The sequence below is a fragment of the Rhipicephalus sanguineus genome, chromosome 2 (genome assembly GCF_013339695.2).
Source record: "Rhipicephalus sanguineus isolate Rsan-2018 chromosome 2, BIME_Rsan_1.4, whole genome shotgun sequence".
Taxonomy (NCBI): Eukaryota; Metazoa; Arthropoda; class Arachnida; order Ixodida; family Ixodidae; genus Rhipicephalus; species Rhipicephalus sanguineus.
In genome coordinates this window covers 28252434-28277139 of record NC_051177.1, presented here as the reverse complement: position 1 = coordinate 28277139, position 24706 = coordinate 28252434, and the positions used below count along the sequence as shown (strand labels likewise).

General features: G+C 43.0%; 2 protein-coding genes across 2 annotated transcripts; one reads left to right on the top strand and one right to left on the bottom strand.

Annotated features, from left to right (window-relative positions):
• Positions 1–1912: 1912 nt before the first annotated feature.
• On the top strand, positions 1913–7659 carry LOC119382615 (NF-X1-type zinc finger protein NFXL1-like). Its single transcript, XM_037650394.2, has 3 exons — positions 1913–2058; positions 5128–5304; positions 7510–7659. The coding sequence occupies exons 1-3, from the start codon at positions 1945–1947 to the stop codon at positions 7654–7656; spliced, it is 438 nt and encodes a 145-aa protein (XP_037506322.1). The 5' UTR covers positions 1913–1944; the 3' UTR covers positions 7657–7659.
• A 3467-nt stretch (positions 7660–11126) lies between these two features.
• LOC119382614 (post-GPI attachment to proteins factor 2) lies at positions 11127–24660 on the bottom strand. Its single transcript, XM_037650393.2, has 6 exons — positions 24281–24660; positions 21180–21426; positions 18549–18655; positions 18355–18463; positions 17506–17639; positions 11127–11567 (listed from the first exon to the last, which is right to left on the bottom strand). The coding sequence occupies exons 1-6, from the start codon at positions 24437–24439 to the stop codon at positions 11535–11537; spliced, it is 789 nt and encodes a 262-aa protein (XP_037506321.1). The 5' UTR covers positions 24440–24660; the 3' UTR covers positions 11127–11534.
• Positions 24661–24706: the final 46 nt, after the last annotated feature.

Here is a 24706-nt window from a genome sequence, read left to right as displayed (position 1 = left end):
CCCAAGGATGGCTTGGCGCCCATTCTTTACGATGAAAATTTCACGCTTATCTCGGTGGTTCCGACAGACACTTTCTGTGACGTTGTTCCATAACTTGAAATAACGCCCCCGTTGTAGGCGCGCAACACTGACCCGGTTGTTGCAACGCTTCTTTGGATCCAAGCTTACGGTACGTTGTAAATGGAAGTAAGCTTGCCTGCGAACCGGTGTCCAACTTTGAACGTCACTTCTCTGCCATTTACTCGAGCCTTGATTGTCCAGTCTTTCTTGCGACAATTTTCGGCGCCGATTTCGAGAATCTCAAAGTCATTCTCATCGAGATAGCTACTTCGCTAACAGCGGTAGACTTCTGGCAACAACTTGCAAAGTGGTTGTATTTGCGGCAAGAATGACATAATTTACCATACGCGGGGCATTGCTTAGGTTTATGTTTGCGGTTGCACTTCCTGCAGCAAATATCTTGATTATCGCGACTCTGCTTTTTTTTCCGCTGCTGCCGTTTTTTTCGTCACCGTTTCGCCCCTGAAACGGCGTCAATGCTCTCTTCCGTCCTATTCCAAACTAGGCTCCTTAGTGCCGCTGCTTTCTGCCGCTTACACATTTCCTCGGCTTTTAGTAGCGTCAGGCCTCTCTCGGCAAGCATGTCTTTCACGCAGCTTTGGGTTGTTCTTACCAAACACAATTTGGTCTCTAATCAGTGAATCGTGCTGATCCCCAAAGTTGCACTGTGTCGCCTGCTTCTTTAAGTACCGCACAAACTTCTCAAAAGGTTCTTTCTCCGCCTGGCTTCGTGTACGAAAAACATATCTTTCGTGAATTTCATTGCTCACCTCGGAGAAGTAGGCGCTCGAACTTCTGCAGACCGTGTTGTAACATTCCTTGCTTTCTTCGGGGCCGTACTGAAAGTTGTTGAAGATGTCGAGCACTTCGTCTCTCCGCGAAGCTCAGCAAGAGTGCCACTTTCGAGGAGTCACTTCTCGGGGCCTTCTTGACTGCCGTGCTTGCAGAAAAAGCTCGACCTTTGCTTGAAGCGCTTCCAATTTTCAGGACACGTGCCCCGATAGGCGCAATGCTCCGGCGGCTTCAGTAGGTCCATGGCGATTCGCGCCGTTGCTGCCGTGCTTCGGTCCGCGGCGGCCCCTTCTGACACCATGTAACTAGCAAGGACGACGATAACAGCAGGATGGCCAGAACAAGAAGAACGATCGGTTTATTCAGTCACTGATTATATAGGCGCCGATTAGCGCGTCGAGAATATCTGCGCATGTACGATGCGCAGTCGTGATGCAGTAGCCTTGCCGGATACAATTGCCATAGCTTGTCAAAGGGCAAAATAAGTAATCGGGAAAACAAAGGTTTGCTGGGGTCGTTATACTTCGAATGAGTAATGATTCTTACAGCCCATTTTTGAAGTCTCCTAACCGGGTCCAGGTAAGGTGTGTACTGTTACGCCCAAGGGCAATGCGGGGTAATTCTTGAATAAATAAAATAAAGAAAACAATTAAAAAAAGCAAAGGTAAATAGGTGCACATATTGCCTTACACATGCAAAGTGAGTACTTCACAACTGTACTTACAGTAGGCAATTTACAATGGCCAATGTCACATGCACGTAACTTTGTTTCCCCGCTGCACAGTTGAGTGGTCCACCAGTAATGAAGCATGGCAAGCGATGAGAAGGCTATGCGAATGGGACCTGATAATGCTGTCACGTTGTACTGTTAAATGCGAAGCTTAACCATCCTACTAGTCTTAAAAATTTTTGATATGGGACTAGATTACAACAGAAAAATGTGATACAGGAAAAAAACAGCATAATTTAATGAAGAGGACTTGCTTATTGAATGCAACTTATGAAGTTTGAGGAAATCAAGATGTGGCAACTCTGGCTACGTAGTGACAAGGCATTGACCGTAGTGTTTGTGCGACTTGCAGGTACGTCAAGATGAAATGCCACTGTGGGCTAAACCCTGTCTACGTGCCTTGCCACCAGTGGACAGTGGAGTCCAGGGACAAGCAGGATGAACTGCAGAGCTGCAAGAACAGATGCTGTAAACAGGTGAGTAATTGTGAATACACTCAATCTTCGATATAATGAACACGGATATAACGAAGTAAATGAAGAATAGCCTTGGTAATAGATACAGTGGTTCAAATAAAAGCTTGTTACGAATTTTCGGATATAGCAAAGTTATTTTCGTGTCAAATGCAACTTTGTTATAATGAGGTTCAAGTGTACTACATGCTGCTCTGTTGCCAGTTCGATTACTTGCTCCTAGCCTAATCACTTTATTTCACAAACTGAATTATTCAGAAGCACTGTGGTGTATAATTTCCATTGCCCCACCCCCTTCCCCCCCCAAAAAAATGTGGCGAAGAGTGGTCATGAAATTTTACTTTGCTTGGAACTGTGTCCATGGCTGTGTGTGTTCATACCAGTAGATATACAGCCAGATGTTACAAAAAAATCTCGTACATCTGATACTGTGATCATTATATAAGCGAACATGTGGATAATAAGAAAAGGCGAAGTTGCAATGGGGAGTGTGGAACAAAACGCAACTGCGATGCTTCCAATTGGCCAGCGAAGTGTTTCCTGTTAATTTTAATGGCCTGGTGATCTGTAAACATCACTGTATAAATTGCATTACAGCACCTGAAAGTAGTAATGTAAATGTGCTCCAGATTTTTAGCAATGTAGCATGCCTCCCATTCTGGCAATCATGAAGATTCAATCAGCAATGTTTACCTTCATAGAAGGAGAGTTTATTTGCATATAATGTTAGTCATCGCCACTCTGTGAATGATGCGGGATGGAAAGGTATTAGGCATGTGCTACCAGTTGAATGCTTTGCAAAATTTTTTTAATGTCAAGCTATTAGCAAGCAATAGAAATGTATTAACACACACTAGTAGACAGAGTGGTAGCAGAGTTTTAATATTTGTAGTATTCTGACAGAAATCATTTCCTCCTTGTGCGATTGCTTCAGATTGGATAGACAGTGCAGTAGACTGCACAGGATTGAGCTTTGTATTCACTGTATATTCAGTCTGCAAGTACCATAAGTGTGTGCATTCTGCGAGAACCTCAGTGGTTGCGATTTGAACCTGTGACCTGGTGCTTGGCTTGTTCAACCCCCAACCACCACAGCTGCTTTCGAACAGGGGCAGACTGCAAAGGCCCTTTGAGGGCCCAGCTTTTACGGCCAATGCGACTCCCTAGGGTCAATTTTTTTTATTGTTGATTTAAATTCTTCGGACGAATCTATTTAAAAAAAAATTGTAGTAATTTTGTTAGGGTGACCATAAAGTGACAAAAGATCGTTTGTGTTATTACACACACATGGTTTATTCATAAGTAACAACAAGAGAAATTCTAAGAAAAGCTTACACGACTTTTAGGAAATGATGCATTGTAATAAACATAGTTCATAGACGTACAAAAATAAGTGCACCAAGTGGCGTCAGATGGAAACACGGAGGGAGAAAATTCACTTTTGATCCAGTCAGCATCGTCTTGCTCCGCACGCTTTTGAGATGTCGCTCCTTCACCAACGTTTAAGTCTGAGCCCATAAGTAACTCCTCGTCTGAAGGGCTGACATCCAATTAATCAGATTCTGATTCGACAGCTGGGCAGTAGTCCACATTGGAAGAATCGCCGCTCGACTCACTTGCAGCAGAGCAACTGGTGTGCACTTCCATAGCGCACCCAAAAAAACTAGGGTTGTGTGTGTGTCCGGAACAAAAAAGAACTCAAAATCTGATAATGCTTCGTCTTATCGCTAATGAGATGGAATTGCTTTTTGTGAGTCCCCAAAACAGGAAATGCAACTACGACGGCATCGTTTGTATAAGTCACGTGCCTGCGCAGAAACATTTGTAATCGCGCCCCGGTGAGCAATAAGTGAGAGAGTAACAAGTGGTCACCCTTTGAGAGATTTGAAACCAGACAGCCATCAGTTTTGCGGGCTCAAGAGCGGGAACCGCCCAGCAGGACGAAACCGAAACTAGCCGCCGGTCCCCCGCGCATGACCGAATGCACAAGCGAAAGCCACCGCACTGCTGTAGTAAAGCATAAAAAAAAAACAGATACATTGGCGCAAGAAAAAGTCCACATATTCCCGCAGTGCGGCCACACATGCCAAGCAGGAGAAATGATCGGAAAAGGCGCACTTTTTGAACATACAAGCGATGAGGTACATGTATATCATTGACCATTTTGAGGTTCGCGGGGGATGTACATGTACGTCATTGACCCTGAAAGGGTTAAAAAACTTTGGTTGGTCTAAATTAATCTGGAGCTCCCCACTATGCCATCCCTTATAACTAGGGCTCCGTGCGTTCAGAGTTCATTTTTCTCGAAATTCGGAGGGTGTTTTCCGGAGTTTATTTTTTTGGCGGAAATTCGGTGTTTATCGGAGTTTATTTCTTGTAAGTCCCCAATTCTCCGAAATTTGGAGTTTAATCTTGCATTATTCTCAATATTCCAATATCTTAGATGAAATTATATCTAAACACGAAACGATCAGAACACACGAAGCGTATGTTAGTGGCCTTGAAAGTTTGAATGCACAAACACATATACACACAAGCGCAAATACTTGAATACAAAACACCTATGTTTGTGCATATTACAACCTTAAATCTTCTTATAATAGATGCAAGCATACTTTACGAGGTCCGTGTATTCTATGTCATCTGGCATGCCCCATTGCTGACAGGGGGCCCTATATCAAGATGTCGTCTCGTGCTCCCGGGTTATACATGCGTCGACGTCTCTGGCTCCGTGCGCAACAAGCCCTTTGTTAAATGTACGATGGGTGGGTTCTGTGAGATACTGTTGATGTGGGATAAAGTTTATATCGGCCAAACCGGCCAATGTTAAATGACCGCTTAGAACATGTACATTCGATAAAGAACAGAACAGGGTCATATTGGCTATTAAAATCGGAGTTTATTGGATAAATCCGTATTGTCAAAAATGTTACCAGCGAGTGTTCCTTGGATTAATCTGAAAACACGGACCTCTACTTATAACTCGTGTCAGTTTGAGCCGTTAACACCTTCGTTACTATTTTTTAAATGACATATTTTTCATGACTGTGTCCACATCGCTTTTGTTTGCAGTTGGAATGTGGGCATCGGTGTCCTCTCAACTGCCATCCAGGTGCCTGCGCCCCTCGAAGCCATTGCCGCAAGAAGGTCACATTGCGCTGTCCTTGCAAGTGCCGCAAAGTAGAGGGGCCCTGCTGTGATCTCGGGAACAGTCTTGACTGCAGCGATGAATGCCGTTCTAGAGTACAGGTCAGTAGTAGCGTCCTATGAAACTGTACTCTAAACCAAAGCCATGCAGCAAAGTGAAAGCTATGCATTTCTAGCAGCTCATCAGAAACTAAAACAAGCACAGGTGCGCTTATTCATTTGTTTTGTGCACAAAAGGAAGCAAGGTTTTGAGGCAAGGCCACACGGTTTCACGACACGAACGATCTTAATCTACATGCTCTAAATCCATTTTGGACAATTGACCACTTTATCACAGGCTTGCACATATGAGCTGTGGTGGTTGTTTGAACAGTAGGAATATTCCATTGCATGGGCTAGCACTGGATCTTTCATTGGGCACAGCATGGCTGCGCCATCTGTTGGTGCCAACATGCCCCGGGCACATATTTTTCATTTACCGAATGACTCTGAAACACTTACAAACGATATGGCATACTATGCTTGAACTGAACACTTCACTAGTTCACCATGCGACAAGTACAATTGTTCAAAACATCAAAAACTACGGGTGTGCGAATATTCGAAATTTCGAATATTTTTCTAATAGTGCTTACTATTCGATTCGATTCGCACTGGAATTTTACTATTCGAACTTCCCAAAAGCAAATACAGTCAACGTCCGACTGAAAGTGCCCCCTTCAGATTTTTAATATGCTTCACCTCGTTACACTCTCGTATTGCGGCAAAGCTGCCTTTTAAGCTCCATTACGGTCGAACATAGCCAAGTCGACGTCTGACATAGCCAACGTCCGAATAGAAGTCCCTAGATTTTCAGTATGCTTCACCTCATCACACCCCCGCATTGTAGCAAAGCTGCCTTTGAAGCTCCGCTACGGTCGCAAGTGTATTAACTCAAGAAAAACGTTGGTTCCAACGTGGAGATGAAAGATGTAGCAGAGGTGGGGGCTCAATTAATGCTGTTTTGGACCTGAAATCTGGCCGGGAAGTCCGAAAAATTGGACACCGAAGCTTTTTAGCATCCAGAATTCCGAAAAATTGGACACCGAAGCTTTTTAGCATCCAGAATTTCAGATGTTATTATATATCGATGTCAACGAGGCAGATTTGGAACTTCGGACTTGAAGGGAGCACACCCTTGTCCGCCAGATCAGTTGGGCATCCACAGACTTTGAAAGAGGAGGAGAGGCTGAGCGAATGGCATTTTTGCCATGTAAAGTGTTGTCGGCAACACTTTGGTTGCACCAAATCATGTACATAAATACAATTCGGCCTCTACATTGCGCTTCAACCTAGCGAAAAGAAACACTTTCATTTTGCTATTTCATAAGAATATGCTTGGGAATCCTGTCCAACATTTCTTTCTGCAATTTCACTTCGAAGTATTCAAAAATATTCTAGAAATATTCGAGAAATATCCGAAAAATATTCGATTTGATTGGCACTCACACTTCAATATTCGCATTCGCTTCGCACCCAAAATTTTGCTATTCGCACAGCTCTATCAAAAACACATGGTGCAACCTTGTTTACCTGTTGAATGAGCTTTTGCAATTAAAGACTAAAAGCAACGCATCTTGGCGGCCATCGTCATCCTATGTGAGACTTGCTCTTTTGCAGTCTTACAAGAAAATTGTCACGACACCATCTTTGATGGTAGGCCGTTGCAAAAACCACGGACATGATTTTGGCTTAGTTCCGACTACACCATGTAGCCAACTTGTGTACCAGTTTTCTTTGTGAAGGAAGCTGTGCATTTTAATTTGGTAAACTCGCCAAGCATTCATTATCAACTGCAGTTTTGGTTTGAAAATATTTCTACGGCAAGCAAGGAATAAACATTTTCAGCAGAGCACGCATTCGCTGTTACCTAGCGTTACAAGAACAGACGCTTCAGCCACTGAGATCACAGTCAAGAGTCAGGGGCAACTTCATCTATGTTGACTAGCTAAGTTCCAGTTATTCAGCTAGTACTCACTGCAGGACCAACACTAACAAAGCTTGTTCCAATAGGCATGTATGTGTACCAGCTAGAAACCACGGCGAGAATCGAATTAATAGAAAATTGCATTAATGGAAGCAGACAGTATTTCACACAGTTTGTGGCCAAGCTACATGAGTGATTGTTTTGCTCTGAAATGCTTTTGACAATCTTAGTGATGCTAGCCTTTGAGGTTACAATTGTTTTCAGCAGAGCTGTAGACAACACTTTTTTTGAGGGGGAGGTTGGGTACCAGCACTGATTCTTTTGCTTCCTTTTTTTTTTAGGATGATGATTTGAAGGCAAGAGAGCCGAAGTTGGAGCCAGAAGAGAAGACAAAAGGCCACAGATTGGGACAAATTCACATTCTGATTGCACTCAGTGCTGTAGTACTGTTTGCTGCCATGGCATTAGCTTACTGGCTAATGCAGTAGGGTGACCACGTCATGGTAGCAGTTTGGAATTAATCTAACTATACTGCTTTAACAAAAGAAAGAAAAATAAATGAAGAGTGTTGTAGGTAATGGTGGTTTTGTGCTCACATTATCTGGGAGGTGCAGTCATGTATTTCAGGTGTGCACATGCCTGAAGCATTTTGTTTAGGAATGGGCGAATATTGGGGCGTTTAGAATATTCGAACGAATATTACAGCATTCGAATTCGCTTCGATATGAATTTAGATTATTCGAAATGAACGAATATTGGCCTCGAGGAGTTACGGAGTCGCCCTCTATCGGACGCGCCTCGATTGCGTGCTAGGCAGGATACCGCCGGCGCGCTCCCCATAGGTTTTGCTGTCAGCGCTCTACAAAAACACCTCGCGGAAGCCCTCCAGGGCATTTCTGTAAGTACTTTCGAAATGAACTGTGTTCTTTAATGTCAACATAATCATTTTCGACGAACTGAAAGCACAAGATAGTCTACAGTCGCTGTCTCTTTGCAGAAAACCGAGCACCCGCTTCACGCTGTCACCGCGTTGGAGACTCCTGAACCGACTTCTTTCGTGAAAGGTAGTCACTCGCTGAGTGCAAACTATGTGAAATATCTCGTTAGAGTAGACTGCCTGTATAACCAAACGGAGCATAACAGAAAGAATCCTCAAGCCAGCGATCGCACGGGTTCGCTACGACTGACGGTGCCTCTGCATGTATGAGCGTCTGCATGTATGTTCGTACTGATGGTTTCGCTTTTGCTACGAGCACGTTTTGGCACCGCGCTGTGAACTTTAGGCCGCAAAATATGAGAATTTGTGAGTAAACAAACAACTACTGTTGCGCGGACGCTATCAGAGCAGTTCAAAAACAATTTCCTTACAACTGCGGCTTCGGTGCGCATGGCAACTTTGTGATCTGCCGTCCCGACAATTCAGTGTTTTTTTTTTCTTTTTCGGTCGAAATTCGGGTACGTTTCAATGTCATTTGACAAGCTGTCTCGCACTGCATATTGATCGGTCTTCTCAGCGCGCAAATGCCGCTGCTTCTGTTTCTTTATTCAGCGCATTCGTTTCGTTTGGTGCTCACACAAAACATGAGCAAATGCGACGCCTTTTTTTAATGCTCCTTAATTATCATTCCGTTTGCACTCCAGTTAACTTGCCGCTCTCTGTCATCAACAAATTCATAGACCAAAGCTTCACCACTTCGAGATTGCTGGTGGAAGAAGAACCAGCCTACGAGACCGAGCATGTAGTAGCATGCGACGCCTAGGAAAAGAAAGAAAATACAGTAACGTTTGACGGACTTGTTCTGCAAACGTCGGCTGTGAACTAGGCCCCACATGAACTTGAAATAGCGGTGAATAAAATAGAAGTTATTGCAGCAACCAGCAGCCGCAAAGCAGGATAGTAATTATTTGGCGAGTACCCCAGCAATTTTGGCAGCAGTGTCGTGTCTAACGCGAACAGGGTGGCATCTTTCCCACGTAAATAAATGAGGTTCCAAGAAAATACATGGGGTTGGCCGGTGGGCCGATCACGGAGGCAATGCAAAATTTATGTAGCTTATGAAGCAATGCATGCCTCATCAAATGGGAAGGTTGCCCGTCGGCGTCCCGCATCGGCGGCGTCAACACGAGTGATGCAAAAAATAATCGTCACGTGATGGTGTCACCATATGACGTCATCATGATGTCACATATTGCCAAAATATCTAGCGTCATTATGACGTCATATAATGTGACGTAAAATGATGACGTATTCACACGTCATGGTCGCTTTGCATTGCGTCCGTGATTGGTCACGGAGGCCGTGCAAAACCACGTTAGGCGCAGAACGCTTTTGGAGGGGGGCGCGGGAGAATCAGTACATCGACTGACAAGAAGAAGATGGCTTTCGCCTTATAGTCATTTTTAACGAATGCATAAGGGACCCTGTGCGTTTTTTAATTTAGCGTATCTAAACAATGACTTGCGCATCTGCAGCCGATTTTGTGGACGCTGAGCACGGGGCCGACGATCAAGAGGTCGCATTGGAGGGTTCTGAGATGGCATCGCACGTGTTAAAAGGTAGTGCTTTTACCATCCTGTGGCAGATAAGCATCATTTGCCGGCGGGAAGCGCGCGCGAGCCATCGTCTCGGTGCGCGCTGTCTGCTACTCACCGAACATCGCAGGCCCGACGCAGTAACAAGTCTTCGTCGCGGAAGTGCTTGTTGCACACTAGACTCGTAGCGGATGGCTACTTGCCGGTTCTTAGCTTTACAACCCATGCTTCACGCTGTTTCTTGTCCCGCGGTTACCAGTGCAGGCTGACACTGGGCTCCTTTGCGTAAGCGCGGCACTGCAGCACCGAGCGGTAGAGCCCCATGTTCGTCGCCTTCAGAGGCAGCCACTCTATTACAATGGTTTCAATTGAGTAGAAAATGAGAGAAAACTTCCGAATTTGAACAGACCGCAGCGCATGTGGGACTTGAAACTCGTTTTCAAAGCACGCGGCAGTGCGCCAAAAGCAGCCGACGCGGCCGCTGAAACCACGTGATCCTGCCAAGCACGTCACGCCGACGGTGGCGCCGGCGTTTCCAGTGGTGGGCCTCGAGGCCAATATGTATACATTTGACCACACATAACCCCCTGTAAAGGCGGTTTCACTGCAGCGTCTGGTTGCTGTGCCGTGAAACAACCCATCCAAGGGAAATCTGCACTGCCGCGAAGCCACATTTCAAGGTTAAATGTACATTTTTTTTTTTTTTTTCAGTTTAAAAGCGTGTTATATGGGCTTACATGCGCTAAGTATAGTCATTTTTAAATTGAAATGTATTGCACCACTTATAACTTGCACCCTACTGCTATTCAAATCTTCATACTATTCAAGGCTGCTTCCACTTCATTTCAAACCAAAAAAGTGACATTCACTCATACCTAGTTCCAATCCTTAAATATATTGTGCAAGGGTCATGACAAAAATGCTCATTTTTCTTAATAATATGTGGTAAATACTATTCGAACTATTTGATTCGAAATTATTCGACCAAATCCCTATTCGCTTCGAACTTCAAATTCACTATTCGCCCATCCCTAATTTTGTTTTTGTGCATTATTGTGGAAGACGGGCGTACTCATTTGTCTATTGTTTACTGCATGTTAAGATCATCAGAGATTCACTTAGACGGCTGGCTTTTACATGCTCGAATTTTGTGCAGAGGTGGCACTTTGTGGGTTTCGCCACATTTGGGTCCATTATTTGCTTGTTTCACATAGGGTAAATTATAAATAAATATTACCTGCAGCAAATTTATACTCTCTGCATTAAGTTCCAATTTGAAAAAGCAAGCAGTATGCTATACAAGATCATATAGTCATGCAATATATGGTTGTTTTCTGCTACCAGATATGTCATAAGACATGTCTCGACGTAACTTGCTCTCTGAAAAAGATGAAATGAGACCACACCTGAAAACGAATTAGCTTTATTGTGTAAGATTCCACGACAAACTGGTTGTTTACAAAGACAGTAATTACAGATGGGTACAGGAACCCAGCTCCTGCACTAACAAATATCACAGTGCATACCCAATCTCGTAAAATACGAAGTCCTAGTTTAAAACTGGTCTTCCCTCGCCATAACGGAAGAGGCAAACCTAGAGGGCTTTATTTACCCGTACCAAGGTCTCGGTGGTGGATTCTTCCAAGCATACAATTTGATCTGAAAGGAAAGTGCGAGCAAATTTGATCGGAAAAGAAGCCGCCTACGGCAATTTTCGGTCTACTAAAAACGTGCAGACCGTCTAGGGGCACAAGACGTGGTGTATTCATTAGAGGTGAACACTGATGTTGTTCGAGGTTATTGTTCAAGGATCTTTTCTCAGTGGCACAACCAATCAAACATCTTGATCCAATGGTAGAAGTCGTTCCTGCAAGGAGACAGCGTTCACTAAGGTCTTGTGTTATCAGGACTCCGGAGATGTAGAGCTCAATAATTGTCACCAAGCACAACAGTGTTTTTCAAGTAGTGATAAGTTGAAGACACTTGTAAATCCAATTCTATTTCTCACTGCATGTTGTGGTGAGTGGGTCATGCAGTGCTTTCACCAGCATCGTTCATCACCGCAGTTAATCATGAGAACAAAGGTTTGTTGCCTCTTCTGCAAATGAAAAAAAAAAAGTTCCACACTTCAGCTATGAACTCACAAGTTCTGACAGCAGAAGGCTCTCGCAGCAAACATCACTGCCATCTTTAAAAAATGGCCATTTTTTTGCGATGCATGTGTGTCATCAGCCACAATATTATCTGTAGTGGCCTCCGATATGCATGCATTAGACAGCACCACATCCACTTTGTGTGGCAGGCAAAACCCTGTACAAATTGCCAAGCCCGCAAAGCTACATGAAAATGCAGTTATTAGTGCGTCCAGCTCCCTACTGTGTATCATCTCGATGGTAGGAAGTTCCTATCTGTGGCGGTGGTAGTGGGCCAAGTTTTTTTCTTCAAACCTATGACAGGCTTGAGGCCAAGAAAATGGCCTGGCAATAATGACCACATGACGAAGGCTACTACGATAACCGTCGATGATGGCATAGGGCAGCTCATAACATCAAACCCAGTTTAGAGCTTTTATATGCTGTTGCATCAAGGAGATACTAATGATAGGACACTTAAGACGCTATGTTATGCCTGTATTTTTTCTAATGATCCTCGTTCTTTAGCTTCTTTCACAAGAGTGCAAGTACTTGCGTGGTGCGCCGTTCTCCTAGAAATGTGCATTAGCTTGAGTGTCTGCCACACAGTGATGCAGCTTGCACTAAGTCATCCGCTCTTCTAAATAAAAAAAGACCTTTTCTGTGAGAAATGACAGCCTCTTATGTCAAATAACAGAAAGGACTTTTATTTTTCACCAGTTACAGTACCTCGAGAAAGCAAACTCCATATAGTACTAGCACTTAGCATGGCAAAGTATATAGGCACATAAGGATTGGCTTAAAAGGGTACAAATGTGAAAGGAACACTTTCAGATTGCTAGCAACATTTTCACTGCATACATACATGGCTAGATGTACCAATTTCTCATAACTGTAGTTAAAACAAAAAACTGCTTAATGCGCACATCACAAAGTGGAAGCAGGCTATATGAATGCTATTAAATATAGCCTATAAGATGGGTAAGTGCTTTGTTAATTGTTGGGTTAAATACAGAGTAGAGTGACAAGGCATGATGGTGACACTGGTTTCGATTTATTGCATTCAGTGAAAGTATAAGTAAGCATTTCCATGTGCCTACATGTCGAGTACTCATTTTGCCATTACCAAGTTAAACTTACTGAAGCTGAGCTTCAGTGAACTTCTTTCTCCCTTAATGTTGTACCACTCTGCCACGTTTAATTCAAGTACGACACAAAGTGCCAAATGATTGATGCTGAATATTGCAAAACTCTGACTCAGAATACTGCTGCGCAAAATGTTGTATAATTATCAATGCACACTCTGCTGGTTGATAAAAGACCAGTGCGATAGGCGTGGCATATAACTTTCATTATCTCTTGCTGAATATGTTGCATGTGGCTCTTTCAACTCAACAGTGGCACAGCATTCAAAGTACAAGATCATGACCACGCAGCCTTAGCATCCAATCAAGAGGAAAAGCAATGCAACAGCCGTGAAAAGCAGCACTACATTAGAACTTTGGTAACCACAGGGTTGATAAGAATGTGATGGTAAATGAACTTCTCATGATTATATGAGATCGTGGCTAACAATTTTAACGCACATAATTTCCAGAAAGCAGGCTTGAATAATGGGAAGAAAATTGAAAATTCAACACGTAAGCAAGAAGACAGAAGTGAAATGAGGATTAATGTGTTGTTAACAATGCGTAATTTTGTTACAAACGTAAGGAGTGAAAGTAACAAAAGTATTTTTTCACAAGAATGAACTTGCATAAAATCAGGGTGCACAACCTGTTCACAAATGAACAGCAGATTCTGCCTCAAAAGGCTTGTTGGGACACTCTTTACAACTTCACGATTATTTGCAGGCTCTTAGCCCAAGAGTTTAGTGCTTCATAAGAGAATAATTTTAAAATGTAAAAGACGAGCTGCTCAAGGAAGTTTTTGGAAGCCACTAGACGTGTAATTACTTAGCTACAAGGCATATTTGGGCTTTCGGGCTATGAAAGGAATAAGTAGTGTAAGTATTCCAATAACTTATTCGAACACCATTTTAAGTGTTCAAAAGATAACTAATCGATGTTCAATGCCCGTAATGTTATAAAAGAAAAGAGGCCACCGCCTTTTTTGACTAGAAGCTGATCCTCACAACCTGGAAAATGTTTTGACATTTAAATAAGACACCAAAAGCATTGTGAGAAATATACACGACAGTTTTTCGTGAACCCGCACAGTAGCCTTGCAGCCACTTGACCAGCGCTCAATATGGAAGGCAGAACCAGGGAAAATGAACTGCACAAGGTTACACGACTATGAGCAGAATGGAGATGATTTTGAGCTGATTAGGCTTGGCCAAAAGCCAATAAGGGGCAAGGAAGGTAGTGTTTCTGATCAGGAAGACATGGGAACCAGTGAAAAAATTTCAGTATGCACAATTTGTTCTAAGCAGCACGTGTGCACCAAGGTGCACTGGACTAACAAAAAAAAAAAACAACTGCATCAGCATTCCTTTCGCAGCAACCTTTAAGTTGCTCAAACAATGCGTGCTGTCACAGAAACACTTAATTTTGCCCCATCTTGTTTTTTAGAGCACTACTCTTAGGCGTCTACTCCTGCATTGAGTTCTGGCGTGCCTCACCATAGCTGAGCATACAGGTGCAGTGAAAGATGAAAGGGTGAGGAGAAACAGCATGTCCACCAATCAGACTTCAGAGCACAGTCACGTGGCATGGCATTTTGGTTCCATCCAATGCCGCCAGATGGCCTTGCCCTCCACACACCTCAGCAGAAGTTTTTCTCAGCGAAGCTGTGTGTCGAAACCTTTTGATGATACTAACATACGTTCGTGCATTGTGTCCACCTATTGCTTTCAATGTGTACAGCGTTTAAAATGGATAAAGCAACATACAATGATTACATGAGAATAATTCTTACTGTAGTGCTTGGTAATCTTATGAATTACCTGTGCGGAAATGCACACAATTCACACCATTGAGATTTATGTTATGTGGCAGCCCGAAAAACATGCATAGAGTAGTGCTCAAATTTTGCATTCAGGGGTATTGTAATTGTCAGTAGTTATTTTCGCACCATACTATTTACTGTTATAACATTCAGTATGCATTATTCATGCTCTGTGCCCCACATTTAGCGCTCTGAGGGCTGCTGTACATATGGCTTGAACACGGACACCTTGTTCTTACGTACTCATTCATGTGAGCTATGCCCACAATACCGCAAAAAGCTGACGGAACGTGAGTTCAACAATCACAATAGTTATCTGCCTTCAACTCCAGGTATTCCTACATGCACTAACCAGTGCAGGTTAACGATGTGCATCATTTAGTGACAAAATGGAACATAGTTTACACACTGTTGCAACTTCCCGCTTAGACGAAGTGCTGAAAATAAAAATTCACGCTAAAAAAGGGGGGGAAGGAGGAGGGGACTGGATGTACAGGTTGGAAATATTTATTTTGTTTTACTAACTGTGCTTTCATAGATTTTATTTTCTTGTGATAATTTGGCAAAGTAGAGCTTATTTTTTTGGCAGAGAACTTTGTAGCTGGTTTTCTTTCACAAAAGTCATGAGATAATGAGCCAATCTGCGTCAACACATTCTGCCAACTGGCACGGTTGAAATGTGAAAGTACCACAAATGGAATGACTGAACACTGAGAAGTCGTCTTCATCACACGTGTCTGCTTGGAAGTTTGCTGTAGCAGGAGTACCAGAGAAGCCACACCGCATACGTTCCAACATGCTACATTGCCCATATACTTTTGTGAAAGACTGCATGTCACACTGCGTCATCTTCCATCACAGCCCTAAGCACAGTGATAACACACCAACAAAATGTTTCTGCCAACACACGAGGCTTCAAACACAAAGATGTCATCCCCAACAAAGCCTTGTTTCAGAAAATGCTACTGGAACAACATTAATGATTCGGAACAGCGTGAGCTTGCATAGAAAATTGATCAGCCCAACCACCACACAAATAAAATAAAACAAAACGTAATAAAATTTCAACAGCGTCACACATAACAAGATTGACAACGCAGAGCAAGTAAAAACGCAACGGCATCGAGTAAAATAGATGCCCAGCTTTTACAACTGGCCTTAAATAGCGTATAGGATCTTTTAACTTTAACAGTCCGTACAGCAACACATATGAAGTCTAGCTTAAAACAGTGTACAAAACACATAATACCAACATAATCCTAGTGGAGTGCAAGTAACATTTATGGGGAACACACAATGTGAGTGCAAAACAGTACTCCACATGCCAGGAGTATGAGAAAGAAAACAGATCGGGTTTATAATATATATACATTTAAAAATTGATTAATTTGGGGCAAACACTGCTTTCATTTACTAAATGAATGGTCAGCAAAACTTGATGAAAACATCTGGCTAAGATAATGTGCTTGTTTAGCACTTATGTAACCTTCTCAGTAAAGAGTTGGCTTTCCAGCAAGCTTGGAATTTTCCACTCCAACACTGTAATGACTCTGTAATGGTAATTCAAACTTCGGTAGTGAAAGTGTGGTAGTAAAGCCTGTGATTCTGTGAGAGCTATAATGCAGATGAGATTCCTACACCAGTGAAATAAGATTACAATAATCCTAAAGAGATTATCAAAGGGCACTAGGCAAAAAAGTAGTTATGCATATAAAAGTGTTTTGTACCTCCAACAAGAACAGCTAATAGTGTAAAAAGTTTATCACCATTAAAAAACAATTTGATTCACATTAAAGGTTGCACCAAAAGCAAGCCATTACGATTGACAGAAAGTTTGCCATAGAACAATTACCATCTGTAACATTGTACAAGCAAGGAGAAATCACTACATTTATCACTAGTAGTGCTTTTACAAAGCAAAACTATTAAGCAGATTCATGCCTCCCATACCAAGATCAAAAAAAGAGATTATATGGTTGGTTTGCCAAGGTGTAATGGCACAAAGCATGCCCCCCATCAGATTTCACTGAGCTGATGTTCATGCAAACTATCGCTCAACTTAATTCTGAGTTATAGTCCCAACTGGCAACTAAGCTGGAAAAGCCAATGCATCAATGCCAAATTCCAGCTATTTCAAATGATGTAGATACAGTGGCTGCTGGAATATGTATGCTCTCCTCGCTGCATCAAAAGCACAGACAAGTTGAATTTGGCCTCTAATACATTTCACAGAGCGACTAAACAGAATCTTCAAGTTGTATGCCAGTCAAACAAAGACATAGCCTGCAAGCTGATCCACTTCAACACAGCCTTACTTACAAACTCGGACTGTTCGAAAGAAATCTAAAATTTCCCAATGATGTTAAAACAACGAAGGTCGGGTTGTGCTTCTAGGCAAGCTGGGCTGCAACAACTATATTAGCCCGTCTCTTTTTTTTTCAACTGTCATACGATGGACATTCTGTCCAGGCACCCATCCTTTGCAGCCAACAAGTGGCCAAAAAGAGCCAGAAATGAAGCAGGCTCCTATGCAATTTGACGCAATGAGGTGAGGATTACGTAACGTCACTCGCATGAGGCATGCGTGCACGCTTACAATGCAGAAATGTTGGTGAAGTGTTTGCAGCACACTGAACTCCCAAGAGGAGCCAAGCACACTTTTAACCGGGGTCGAGGGCACCTTTTAGAGATATCAGCACACTACGTCCCAGTGACTCAGCTGACCTTGTCTCCTGTGCCTTCACACTGAATGTTTGAAACATAAAGCGCCTTGTCCGCGAAGTCCCAGTAGGCGGTCATATGGAAGCCCATGTTGCATAACACCACAATGTACTCGGTTAAAGCAAAGAGCGTGTACACTGTAAAAAAGAAAAAGAAATAGAAATACATGAACTCTCACTGACATAATTAAAGGGAACTGGCTAGCAAATATGCAATGTAAATACGCAGATATTTGCATTTATTCAAAGGTGACATTTTGGAGCAGCAAGGCAGTAAATAATATCGCTGCTATTATGAGGCATGGACACAGCCTGACGAGGTGAGCCACTGAAATACTTGCCAAATTAAATTTAATCAAAGTACAAGGTTTTTATGTGCAAAAACTGTATGGTATTATTATGAGGCACGCTATAGTGGAGGGACTCCAGATTAATTCTGATCACCTGGTGTTCTCTAGTATGTATCTAAATCTAAGTACATGGGTGTTCTTGCCTTTTACACCACCCCCCTCCACCTATCAAGCAGTGCCATGGCTGAGAATAGAACCTGTGTCCTTGCACTTAGCAGAGCGGCACCATAGCTGCTAAGCCATTGCAGTCGGCTGAAGTGTTTGCCGCATTTTGAATAAAGCGTCTGTTTTCAATCAATGTCATAATCGTCATATAAAATGTTATTTCCACATGCTTAGGAAAGCTGTGGCCTGTAAAAGATTTTGAGCAGCAAGAATACTGGGAAAACCCCGCAAGATTAAGAAACTGCAGCTTTGAAAAAAAAAAAAAAAAAGAGGGTATTTTGAGGTTGTTAAAATGCCGCTGTCTTGTGATGCCACTTGTATATATAGACACTACTCACTCAATGGTTCGCAGCGTGTGGTATGACGAATGAAAAAGTAGGTGCACAGCACGCAGAGGATGAGAGACCCTACTGTCAGCTGCTTCTTCAACTTCAAGGAGTACTCCTCCTATGGAGGTAAGGGAGGAGAGAGAAGAGAAAGCAGGCAATAAGCAATTACTACTTATGAGAGCATATTCAACAACATCACTTACCACGCTAGACAGCGAACGTCTTCGTCCGAGGCTTGGTATAACACAGCACAGTATCATGTACATAAGCGAGCACAATATGAAAGATATAAACATCTTTTCATGGGCAGCTGCAAGAAAAAGAAATAATACAGTTTTTAATGAGGTATTATGCCCTCTGTTTATTTGTGCAACATACTCTTAAGCTTTCAAGTAACAACCTCCTGACAAGACAAAGTATAGTGCCCACTGATGGCCTGGCAACATGCTCCTAAAAGAAGGGCCCACATTTGCATTAGACAAAACAAACATCCTATTTGTACAGCAAATAAGACAAAGTACACCGCTGTGTGTTAAATTTGGCTTTATTTTATGCCTACCTCTTCTGCACCTTGGGAATAATGACTGTTGCACATGAAAGTTGCGTGGCTTCAGTATCTTACCTAGGAAACCAAAAGCACGGCCGTTGCATTAAAAAAAGATGCGGCCTGTTGTGTGGTGCCGAATTGGCATCTGTAGCATAGTTCTCTGCGCATTCGCTGTGGCGCCACTGCTCGGGGACAGCTTGCGATGGAGAAGCGCTTCCACAGTTGCGTTTGAATGCGCGGCATTGACTCTAATCAGGCCGTAAATAACATGTTTTCTAGTTACACATTAGAGGTTGAATATTTAAGTCATCATTAGACGTACAGATTAATTAAGTCACAGACAGGAACAGGTTGCTACAGACATAGGCATGCGCAGGGTTTACCTTGATGGGAGGTGAAGGTTCATCTCCCCACACCTGTGCACGCCTATGGCTACAGGTGTGGAAATCTTTTGTAGAGTGGGCCTTAGTACTCTCCATGGCGGTTGCCTGCATGACCCTATCGCAAGATGCGTGGGCTTACCTGCTCACACATCCTGCACTTCTATCAAGCGGTTCAGCCTAAAACATTCAAATGCTATGTTTATTTACTTAACTGGAACACATGCGTCCGCTAATGGAAAACTAGAAGAAAGATGACTTGTATGCAGCTTCCGAGGCAACTCACCCGAAATCATGAGAACACCTGATTATTGCAAACTGTCATCGCAATATTTACTTTTCTCTTCTAGATGAAGCAGCGAGTGTCAAAAGCACGTATCAGAGGAGGGCGCCCAAAGTGTCCGGGCGCTATTTCCAATGAAATCCAACTTTTCCTTTATCTCTCCACCATGCTTCCAGTGCTCCTGACAGGCATGTTTCTCCCAACAGCTCCACTCGCCCCTTGCTTCACATGGAAATCACTTTGCTATCCTATCTCCCTCCCACAAAGAAAAAGTTCTGGCTGCTGGATTAAAGAGGCGATGACACAGTCACCCACCAAATCGTGGTTTTCAGCGAAAAATAGAAGTAGAAGGTCTACTGTGCCTTGCACATATATGAAAAATGGACTGTAAAAGAATATTTCATTGCAAAATGAGTCCTAGAAGTCGCCAGCTGTCAACCTCGCCCATGGCATGTGTGACGTCATGTGCTTCATGGAGTGGAGCCGTCGTCTTCTACCCGAGTTTCAGCTGCTGCAAATCATTCAATTTTGAATGCCAAGCTGAAGAAAGCTGAAAGAGCTCCATTGTATGCGCAGCTGACCACGAAACAAAATCGTTGGCTGGAATACAGACGCTCGCAAAGCAAGCAGCTTGTTATGTCACGGCTCGCAAGTGCGCCAATGTTGTCAGACACTCAGGCCACTCGCGTGTTTATAAAAATATTCTCTATAAATTAAGTGCTCGACCAAATGTGATGACATTTCGCTAGCTTGTTTGTGAAAACTGAAGGTAACACAGATTATGAGCGAAAATCGGTTGTCATGGTCCCTTTGAGCCATGAATTGGAAACAAGATATCAATATACATGAAGCTGTTAAAACTTTATAAGTGCAAATGCCAGCGACAAAAGTGAGAAATGATTCGACTGGCAGTTTAACACATTTCTTGCAATTTCATTAAAAACAAGGAAGGGTTTACTTATAAATGGAGAACCTTCCTTGAGAGAGGTTTATGTGACTACCTGCATACCAGAGGCTTGTCGCTTGGCACCCAGTAGCTTCATTTTCCCAAGAGCCCTTGGCAAGAGGTATTCTTCAGTGACACTTCTCAACGCTGGAGGTAGCAGGGAAAGTCGTAATATTTCAGTCGCGCATTTTCTGATGTTTGAGTCTCAAACGACACACAACAGTTTCGCGGCATCGCACCGCAAGAAAGGCTGGCTACCACACACGTGCAAACCAAAGAACCCTAGACAGGCACGGGAAACACGAAGAAAATAGCTCACACATACGATCACACGAAAAGGCAAGCGAACAATCATAAATACCGAGGCAGCCACGTTCTGGTACGAACCAGCCTTCCGCCTTGTGTTCCCGAACAGTGGCATCGTCACCGAGAACAGCAGCCGCGACTGTCAACTCAGCTGAGATGCAGCAGGCCACACCTTTCTTTTTATGCAGCGGCCGTGCCAAAAGCCATCATACTAAAAGTGCCACCAAACCTGCCACTCTAACCGTTGAAAAAAACATGTGCAAAGCTTTGCCCCCAAAGCTTTCTTTTCACTGCCACAGAAAGGTTTATGCCAGTATAGTATTCTTTACGGACTAGCTGAGCTTATGGGCATGTAAAAGCAAAAGAACTTGCCATAGTTTTCAGTAGACGTGACGTTGGAGAGGCCCAGCAATGAGAAGATCTCGACAAAGCTTATCCAGGAAGCAATTCGTGCAACATACTGATGTTGGGCGTCAAGCATGTTCTTGTAGTAGCGATGGTACATGGCACAGATGAGAAGCCTAGGAGCAGTGTGCAAGCCGACCCCGCAGCGCCAAATGTAGCGCTGCGGTGTGTGGCCCCCCACAGCTGCACTGATGGACGGAAGATAGTTTGCCACCTGCAAGGGTTCAAAAGGACAGTACATATGAAGAAGCCTAGATTTCTTACCCTGCAGCTGTCTGCTGGAATAAACATTTTCAGCAATATTTACTCTCTTGTGCCAGCAATATCTCATAGCTTGTCTCCTTCCTCGTTTGGTGTATGAAGTTTATGCTGTCATCCTCAAGCAATGTTTTTTTCTCACATTCAATCTGCAATCGTTCACATGGCATTAAAGAACATCTGCCCTGATGCCACTGTCCTTGCTAGCAAATATGTTATCATAATCAGTAGCTGTAAAATAAAAAAAAAAGTTTAATGTTTCACTTAAAGTTCAAGAATGAAACCTTGATAGGTAGAATAATACCACACACTGCAGAACTCAAAGTGTCGCAAGCTGTATCACTTGTGGTGAATGTTTGGAGTGTCGCACAAACAATCCATTCATCACTGCCTGAAGTAGCCTTGCTTTGTATTTGACTGACCCATCTGACACAAATGTACTTTGGTCTGGCATTGGCCCAAGTGTGAGACAAAGGAGGGTTGGGTTGCCTGAGCCTGGCCTGCATCATATACAAGCTCCGAGGTCGATGTGTGCCTATGAAGGTGTGTCCAACATTTATTTCAGCCAAGAAGTTGGCATGCAGCAAATGGCTTCCCACTTTTGCTAGAAGCACTTTGCAATATTTATCTAGATATCACTTCCAAAAACCCATGAAACGCATACGATTCAAAGCAGTGACAAGCCATTTCTGCATTGGTACACACCTTTTCACCTACTGCTAATACAATGAACTGAAAGCTGTAAAGATGTTCTCTTGCACTCACTATGGGGAACACCATGAAGTTGTTGGCAGAGCATAGCGTCACCATTGCAAGCCCAACACGAAAATGCTTGCAATGGCTTTTTTTCCACAGGTCATTGCCTGCCCACAAATTTTTATTTGTTGCACCTGCTTTTGCTTGCTGCCTGGAAGATAATCATTCCACAACACACCAAATCTAGCCTCAAACTCATAGACAACCTAGTTCAGCAGATTAAGAGTTTGCACAGTTAATTTCAGTAATGTACAATCCTTGGAATTTCTTGTCTGCTGTCTCACTGAGCCAGAGTGATTCTTGCGCGTGCTGAAGTCAACTGATATGCTGTCTTTTTATTAATCTGGCTGATGCTTGTTGTTGTTTCTATTAGACCGCAATGCAAATGAACAAAAACTCAATTGTTGAGTAGATATACTTTTTAAGGACGTCAAACAACAATGAAGATATGTAGTAAGATGGAAAGGCGGGCTAGTTAGTTTGAATTCATTCTTCATTAAATTGCACGCACTAAATGACGACAAAACAAACACACAAGGACCAGCGCAGACTACAAATGAACTTTATTCATATGGGTGACATTATAAATAAAGTTAAGTTGTAGTCTGTGCTAGTCCTTCTGTCTTCTTTGTTTCTGTCGTCGTTTAGTGCATGCAATTTGATCAAGAATAAATCAGAATATCGCATGCAAGCAACACCAGCAATTGTCTCATGGTATACTTTTTCCCAAGCAACAATGACAGCATTCCAATTATTATGCATTTTAAGGTCACTGATAGTAGCGCTTCAATATTCTGTGCATATGTCCTATATCATAAACAGAACAGCTCTTTGGTTAGTGCAATGAACCCTTTTGTGCAAGTTCATTACGTGTCCATCTAGTGGAAAGTGCCGTGCCCTGAGGATTCATTGTTAGGACTACTGATTGCCATTGCATGAGATGCACAGAAATAGCACACTCGCATTAAATTAAACTGATAAGGACAACAGGCAAGCGCTTCAATTCTTGCCTATGCTGCCTAACAGAATTATGCGTTATTTACACACGGATATGTGCACAAATGTGTTTAGTGAGGTATACAGGTGACTTGGAGTCACTACGGAAACAACCACGCAGGTAATGTCCCTTTGTGGTGGCACCCGCCAAAAAGTACACAAATTGTGCATCTATTACGATTATTCGTAAAATATGAACTTCATAAATGTTGGCACATTGTCTATTATGGCTGCATTCTTTAGATCACCGGGAAATTTGGTAGTGTAGTGAACAGTGTGACATAACTATCCTTCTTGTTCAACTTATTCATTCATATTTAGTGGCTTCAAATTTTTGTTTTTCTCTTTCAAATTATTTTTCTCTAGGCCTAGGAACTTAAATTGCTGGTTGATAATAAAGTTTATTCCTCCCCCCTCTCTCTCTGTAGGTACCCTGAGGGTATTATAGTAGGTAAATAAGTTCACGCCTTTGTGAATGTGGAAGAACAGCCAAGAAATCGTAATTTTTTTAGCTTGCTCTGTTCTTCGCCTTTAAAAACCACAGCAAAACGAAAACAGTCATAATTCCACCTCCAATCACTGATACCGAAAAAAAAAAAGAAGAACAGAGTACTGCACGAACCAGATTCAAGCCGGTGGCTGATCGATCTAGACGGAGAATGCGACGGAAAGACAATTTCCCGCTCCATCAAATCTAACGTAAAGCACAACTTTTTTTTTCTTCATATCATCTGCTGGAGCGGTACGCGTCCTTCATAGCGGAAAAACGAAACAGAAAACAATGGAGACAGAGCGGACACACCTGCTTTCAAAACAACATCACAGCACCGTAGGGCTAGTTTACAGCAACGATTACTTACAGCACGAGTGACTGTAGCTGAGCCCCACCCACAAGCGTTTATGTATATAAGACTTTGACATTAGAACCTGAAATTCGTGTATGCAGTGTTCACGAGATATTAAACGTTCAGAACAAAAGGTAAGCATGAAGGACAATTGCGGGAAGTATGCACACATTTAGAGAGACAAGTGAGTGAAGTAAAGTGTAGAACGCGTACCCCACAGTGCGTCGAGGTGACCGAGGAAAAGTTGTACATCAGCGACCACAGGACACAGAAGACGAACGAACTGAAGGGAAGGAATACGGTCGTCACTGCCAATATCCGAAACGGTATGCGGAAAAGTTCCGCCGGCGGCCGGGTCATTGTCGGTGCCATCGGAAGTGTCCTGCAACACACGCGCGCTGAACAGCTACAGGTCGACGAGTGCAGCGCTCGGGTTTCGTTGATCTATCGCAAAAGGACTGCCTACAACGGGCATGTTGCGGAGATGTGGACCTCTGTATCTAAAATTTTGGTGCTGCTACTATGCCATAACTATGCTGCTACAACAACATTGCGGAACTTTGAGGAACGTGCGAACCCGGAGACCGGGAGGTGAAGGTCGCTCATTCACAGCCGCCGATGCGAACTTTTTTTTTTCCT